This window comes from Parasteatoda tepidariorum, chromosome 9, assembly GCF_982258835.1.
Source record: "Parasteatoda tepidariorum strain Cologne lab strain chromosome 9, Ptep-v5.0, whole genome shotgun sequence".
In the NCBI taxonomy this organism is placed as follows: Eukaryota; Metazoa; Arthropoda; class Arachnida; order Araneae; family Theridiidae; genus Parasteatoda; species Parasteatoda tepidariorum.
This window is the reverse complement of record NC_141763.1, coordinates 77,451,023-77,458,590: the sequence shown is the minus strand read 5'-3', so window position 1 is coordinate 77,458,590 and position 7,568 is coordinate 77,451,023. Positions and strand designations below refer to the sequence as shown.

Below are 7,568 nucleotides of genomic sequence, written 5' to 3'. Positions count from 1 at the left end.
TGGAGGACTTTTTTAATGGAACTAACCCACAATTGCGTTACATGGAGAGAAAGACCACGAGAACCTCTCACGGTTAGCCTGATGGTAAGGGGACTCTAAGCCATGATCCGTCTACCATTGATGATATTTCATGTCAGCACTGTGGTTGGTGCAAGCTGGATGCGGAATTCGTATCGGCTGGGAATCGAACCCGGTTCGGCTCATTGGAAGGCGAACGCTCTATCCCCTGACCCATCACGGCTCTGTTATGATGTTTATTACATTCACTATTCTCTACAGTTATTTCTGTAGCATTTTTGTTTTTTTCCTTGTTTAAATATTAATTTATGACCCCCAGTGTGTATTATTTTGTTTTCATTTTTGATGAGGAATCTAAAAAAGCAAACTAAATGCAATATTTTCTTTACACCCTGCATAATGAAATGAAGCTAAAGTTACGTAATAATTTTCTTTAAGAAAATTCTAGCCAAATAAATTATTGATATTTTTTGCGCAGTATTTATTACAACATGAACAAGTTAATCAATAAGGAAGAGCATATTCTAAATTCTAGAAATGCTAATAAAAGAGGCTATGCAATTAAACATAAGTAATAAATATGTAATAGTTACTTATTAAAATAATCGTTGTGTAATAAAAAATTACTAATTCTTTTGTTTTAAGATTAAGTTATTTTTAGGACTTGAAACAACGATTTATAGCCACATCAGTGAGTATATAAAACACTAAAATAAAGCAGCACACATCATTTCTTCAGCTTCGACGTGATTTTTGGTAAGCATTTATATTCATTCAACTTTTATCCTGTAAGTACTTCATCCTGTATTTTGGTTGGAACATTCATTCAATGTCCATCCTGCGACAAAAGCCCTTTCTTCGACTTTTTCTGTGTTCGCTCAATATTATATCTGTTCTTGTCTCAGAATGCTATTTTGTATCTTTTATAACTCCATTACAGCTGGGGTTCTGAAATTTAGATACTGACTACGAGGAACAATTTTAGGTCTTGTTTCGAAAAATCGTTCAAAAATTTTAGTTATTCTGTTCGGGAAAAATGTTTTAAAATTGATTTTTTTACATAAGCTTAATGTTAACCATTGTTATATAATTGTAAACGATTCTGTTTAAGAATTTATCGCATGCCCTTTAATGTTTAATAATTTCTTACAATTTTATAATAAGTATTTCTTATAGTCAACACCGCGACTGACATGTGAATCGATGTTATGTCACCAAACTAGCATTCCTAAAGTTATTTGAAATCATGCTCTTCTTTTGTCTATAGTTAAGCTTTCAGAACGTGTTTCTGGGGAAAAAAAATAAGGTTCAATTTTTTTTCAAAGATTTAACAAGCATAAGACCTAAAGAATGAAATAAAATAATTTAAAAAAGTTTAAAAACAACAACATTTTTATGGATCAGTGCAAAAATGTAATACATAAAGCATTGCGCGCAACTTTTAAAAATCGATTTTGTATAGTCTCGGTTAATTTTCCTGGCAATACGTTTATTTTAAATAAAGTTTTTCTTAAAATGTGCTGCAAGAATTTCTTTTGACTTTTTAAACATAATCGGTTGTTGTTGTTGTTGTAGTTAATTAAATCAAGGGGTGTGATCGTTCTTGTTTTTCAGTGGATCGATCTATCGCCAAGAATTTGATTTCTGCCACACCCATACCGTCCCGCCCGTTTTTAGAACGGAGTCTTTCATACATCCATTCATTCATCCACAGATCGTAGTTTTGACCTGAACCAGAGAACGATTAATCTCTAGTACAGTAACCCCAGACGTTTAATTTGTTATGGAAGCATGGAGGACTATGTGATCTGACAGATTTGACGGGCACCAGTCTCCATTGACTACACAGGGAGTCTTTTGCCGGCTAAATTAGATCTCCCGTTCTCATGAACGAGAGTCCAGTGCCCTTCCAACCAGGCTATCTCACCCATGAAAAGCTGGTGGTTTTCGAATAACAGCAATAACACCAAATAAATGACTTTTCAGCTGTTTCCATTAAACATTTTATAAGAAATTCTTGCAACAACTTTTTAGATAAATTTTATTAGAAATGAACATAATACCTGGAGAAATAGCCGTCATTATGTAAGCTGGATCTTTTTAAGTTGCATACAATAGTTCATTTGTGGATGGCACAACTGCAAAACAAATACAATTGTAACACTTAGAAAAGTTGTTATTATTTAAACCTTATTAAATAATTTTATTAAAAATGATGTAGCAGTTCAAATTTGTAAAGAATTGTATCCATATATTCCTTGAAAACTGTTTTTAAAATTTAAAGGTAGTATTTATGTTGATTCTGAAAGTTTTAATTTTGTATATTTTTTTAGTAAATTTAATTTTTTTAAAATTCTTTTTAGCTAATTAATTTCAAATATGGCAAGAAAGAGATTACAATTAAAATTTTCAATGCAAAAAAATAAAGATGTCTGTGCATTAAAAATACCCTACATTTATTTTGTCTGAGAATATGCGCATTCCGTAATTTATAGAGCTTTTAGTAAAATAAATAGATACAAGGAATATTTCGTCTTTTTATTACAGCAATAAAAGTACTAGTCTATTACTTTAATGGGATATAAAATTTTATGGACTTTATCTGCAAATTTTCTGAGTAACTTTGCTATAAATTATTTTCAAATAATTAGTAGTTGTGGTTCTTTTACTTTTGTGTCATTACAGCTTATCAATAAATCAATTTTAAGAGAAAATTTTTTATACATTTCCGTGGAGTTGTTCTTCTAATTATTATTATTATTAAGCTTTCGTCCTGATGTCACAGTACAATAATTTTTCTAGATTTTTTACTTCGTGTATGAAAGCTGGTACTATTTTAAAACGAAGCTTTAAAAATATGTAGCATATACTGATTGTGAAACTAAGTCATTCAAATTATGTAAAATACATTTAACATAAAAATTTATTCATAAAAATTTCTTACACAAAAATTTCTCACTTTTTGTATTTGAAAAAAAACAATAGTTTTAAATTCATTTAAAAGAGGTGGAATAGCTACAAACAAAGGCTATATTTCAGGGTATAAATAAAAGATTTTCTAAAACGTAGGTTACATAATAGTGGCTATTTCAAAAAATTTTTAATTTTCCTTAAAGTTGTATAAACTACGATTTTGAGAGTTTTAACGAATCAACATTGACCGAATATTAGAATATTATCCAAGAATCGCTAATATTACTCTATGATAAACTAATTGTTGTTGTGTTGTTGACGTATGCCTGTTTAGGCAGAGGGGGTGAGATTGTTCTTGTTTTTCAGTGGCGCCATCTATGGCCAAGAATTCGACTTCCACCACACCATACGTCTCACCCGTTAATAGGGCGGATCCATTCATCCACAGATCGCAATTTTGACCTGAATCAGAGAACGATCGTTCTCCAATCCAGTACCCCCAGAGGTTTGTTTTGTTATGGGAACATAGAAGACTTTTGCGACTCGACAGATTTAACGTGCATCAGTCACTTTACTACACGGGGAGTCTTCGGCCGGCGGGGTTCGAACCTACAAACTCTCGAACATGGGCCAAGCGCCCTACCGACCAGGATATCTCGGTCTGATAAACTAATTAACTCTCTTTAAAAGGTATTATAGGCTGATTTCCATTGTTTTGGTCCAAAAGTTTTAGTAAAGCTCTTCACTTTTTTGAGCAAAACATCATATACTCTACACTGAATATATAATCATTATTTATAAACCATTTTTAAATAAAACGTAGCTCTTAATTGCATTAAATTGCATAAACTGAAGAAAGTTATAGTGTATACACAAATATGGATGGTAGACTAAGAATAGCCAATAATAGGCTTTCTAAAACCCTGAAAAAATTTAGAAAACTTCCAGCGTATCCCTCCGCTTACGTTATGCTTACTAGGCGATGCGTAAACAGGCTTAATATAAATTTTTTCTTTCGTTTTTTTTTTTTTTTTTCTTTTAGAACAGTTCGGTAAAAAATTCTCTTGTCTACAGGGCTGTATATATCATGTGTCTAACCTATGAATTAGTTACTTTTAAATCTTAGTTGTTAGCAGATGAAAAGAAATTTCCATGAGTTTGAGATAACATTCGTGTTAGTGCTTTCTGTTACTTTTTTATACGATTTCCTGCATCTTACGTTTGTTTTAAAGTGTAGTTGCTAGTTGTAACGTCTAAAAATTTTAATTTAATTTTCCTCAAAGGTATTTTTATGATGTATTAACAATATTAAAAGGATTAAGCGTTCGTTTTTGTTTTAGAAAAATAAAACATGAACATCTTCGCTCTCTTGGCATTGTTCTGTTCCTTTATTGCTATGGTTATTGGAGCCCAAACTGCATGTGAGTTGCAAAGACAACAAGAACAGGCAAAGAGTAAGAATGGCTTCAACTTATCAAAAATTAGAAACATGAATCAATGTAAAAAAAAATTACATTTAAATGTTCATAAGTATTAGTTTTTAAATTAAGGTGATTGATTGAAAAAATTTAAAAAATGTTCCCATGGTGATTTCAGAATTTGAATCAATCAAAGGAGTACTCAAATGTATAGAGCTCTGCAGAAATAAGAAACAAAATTGAACTCATTTAAAAAATTATTACGAAAATAACGAAGCAAGAAAAAAAAAGTATTCGGAAGTTTACGCTTATCATACCCAATTAATTTCCATACAAAACATATACAATTTAATGACGTATTAAATTAGTGGTGAGTAATTAGTGGAGAATAATTACAAATGTCTTCTCTCTTTCAATTTAACCATTTAAATACCATATTTTGTTATTGCTACTCTCTCCTACCAAATACTACTATGTGTCATTGTTATTCTTTTCTATAAAATATTATTATTTGTCACAGTTAACCATTACTACCGAATACTATTATTTGTTTTGTCCATCTGTTCAACCAAATACTATTATTTGTCAATTTTCGTCTCTTTAACCAAAAATTTGTATTTAAAATCGTTCACCTTTTCTACCAAATATTGTTATTTATTCTATTCTATCGAATATTCTATTCTATCGAATGCTATTATTTGCCCCCGTCTTTCTCTACTTCCAAATACTATGATTTGTCCTCGTTAGTATCGTATATCAATACTATTATTTGTCAACATTCGTCTCTTGAACCAAATATTATATTTTGTCTTTTATTTCTTCAAAAAAGAAATCTATTATTAGACATCTCTAACCTCTTTTACCGAATCCTATTGTTTATTATTTGTCATCGTCATTCTCTTCTATAAAATATTATTACTTGTCATGATTAGACTCTTCTAAAATAATACGATTAGCTGTTCTCGTTAATCTCAACCAAAAACTATTATTTGTCATGGTCATTCTCTTCTATAAAATATTATTACTTGTCAGCTGTTCCCGTTAATCTCAACCAAAAACTATTATTTGTCATGGCCATTCTCTTCTATAAAATATTATTACTTGTCATGGTTAGACTCTTCTAAAAAAATACGATTAGCTGTTCCCGTTAATCTCAACCAAAAACTATTATTTGTCATCGTCATTCTCTTCTATAAAATATTATTAATTGTCATGGTTAGACTCTTCTGAAATAATACGATTAGCTGTTCCCGTTAATCTCAACCAAAGACTATTATTTGTCATCGTCATTCTCTTCTATAAAATATCATTACTTGTCATTGTTAGACTCTTCTAAAAGAATACGATTAGCTGTCCCCGTTAATCTCAACCAAAAACTATTATTTGTCATCGTCATTCTCTTCTATAAAATATTATTACTTGTCATGGTTAGACTCTTCTAAAATAATACGATTAGCTGTTCCCGTTAATCTCAACCAAAAACTATTATTTGTCATCGTCATTCTCTTCCATAAAATATTATTACTTGTCATGGTTAGACTCTTCTAAAATAATACGATTAGCTGTTCCCTTAATCACAACCAAAAACTATTATCATTCATGGTCATTCTCTTCTATAAAATATTATTACTTGTCATGGTTAGACTCTTCTAAAATAATACGATTAGCTGTTCTCGTTAATCTCAAACAAAAACTATTATTTGTCATCGTCATTCTCTTCTATAAAATATTATTACTTGTCATGGTTCGACTCTTCTAAAATAATACGATTAGCTGTTCTCGTTAATCTCAACCAAAAACTATTATTTGTCATCGTCATTCTCTTCTATAAAATATTATTACTTGTCACGGTTAGACTCTTCTAAAATAATACGATTAGCCGTTCCCGTTGATCTCAACCAAAAACTATTATTTGGCATCTACAATCTCTTCAACCAAATTATTTACTATTATTTGCGCTCAATCTCTTCAACCAAAATCTTTTATTTGACGTCGTCGATCTGTTTTACCAAATACTATTATTTGTCATCGTTCGTTTCTCCTATTAAATACTAGTATTCTTCATGGTTCGTCTTTTCAAGCAAATACTATTATTTATCATCGTTAGTATCTTGAAATACTATAATTTGTTATCGTTTTCTGTTATACGTTAATTTCTTCCTACTTCCAAATAAAACAAAATTTATAATCGATATTGATTTAAAAATAAAATTTCGCAATGAACTTATATTTCAAAAATGAGTTACTTCCTTACTAGGATTGCGATAGAAATAATTGCCTAAATATTCTTCGAAAAGAGTATAAAACAAAAGCTTTATTTTTTCAGATCTTAAAGGCAACTTCATTCCACTTTGTTATCCAGATGGTAGCTACATCGAAAATCAGTGCCATCAACTGATCCACGCATCAACTGAAATCTGCTGGTGTGTTGATGAAAATGGAAAACAAATGACCAAAACTTTTGTCGGAAGAAGTCCAATCTGTTTGAAATTTTTAAAATAAACAGTTACATTGCAGTAACAATCGCAATAAATTTTGTAGACTCTCAATTATGTGTTGATATTGCGATAATTTTCAAGATTACTTAAATTCAAAACATAGGTTACAAAATGAAGTGATATATAGTAGATTACATTTTTTTGTACTCACAACAATCCATAACAAATTTTGAAAGTATATTTCTTGAAATATATATTTTTTTCTTCAAACTTATGTTTAACTTTTTTTTTCCAAAGAGATTTTCAACCGTTATAAAAGAACAACATAAAACGAGAAACAGTCCAAAGTAACATTGCAATTTTCATAAGTTCTACATTTTAGTTCAGTATAAAATCTATAAATGACGTTTAAATTTTTTTATTTTATGATGCAATAATGATCTACCATCCAAATGTAACAATTATTTCAAAATTAAAATTGCAGAAGTATGATGTTTAAACATATAATTAATGATGTGTTATGCACATTTAATTGATTTTTGAAATAAATCTTTTTTTAACTACTCAAAATTAAAAAAAAACAATACTCAGCATATTTCGCATTGAAAGAAAGCAAACTATTTCGCCAAATATAATGATAAAATCTAAACAGTTAGAAATTACAAAAAAAATAAACATATTTCAGCAATAAGGGTAATAAATTTTCCAGCACGATTACCCAACTGATAACTTCTTTTTAAATCATTGCTTTCATTCAAATTTTTTATAAATTAATATTCTT

At 29.7% G+C, this 7,568-nt stretch overlaps 1 protein-coding gene across 1 annotated transcript; it reads left to right on the top strand.

The window, feature by feature from the left end:
• The first annotated feature begins 622 nt into the window (after positions 1-622).
• On the top strand, positions 623-6,898 carry LOC139424806 (equistatin-like). Its single transcript, XM_087152187.1, has 3 exons — positions 623-774; positions 4,272-4,385; positions 6,676-6,898. The coding sequence occupies exons 2-3, from the start codon at positions 4,283-4,285 to the stop codon at positions 6,849-6,851; spliced, it is 279 nt and encodes a 92-aa protein (XP_087008313.1). The 5' UTR covers positions 623-774; positions 4,272-4,282; the 3' UTR covers positions 6,852-6,898.
• The last annotated feature ends 670 nt before the right edge of the window (positions 6,899-7,568 follow it).

Bases quoted from the DNA above. Each gene is read 5' to 3' on its own strand.
- LOC139424806 (XM_087152187.1), top strand. From the start codon at position 4,283: ATGAACATCTTCGCTCTCTTGGCATTGTTCTGTTCCTTTATTGCTATG. The intron at 4,386-6,675 runs GTAAGAATGGCT...TTATTTTTTCAG, and splicing joins ACAACAAGAACAGGCAAAGA to ATCTTAAAGGCAACTTCATT.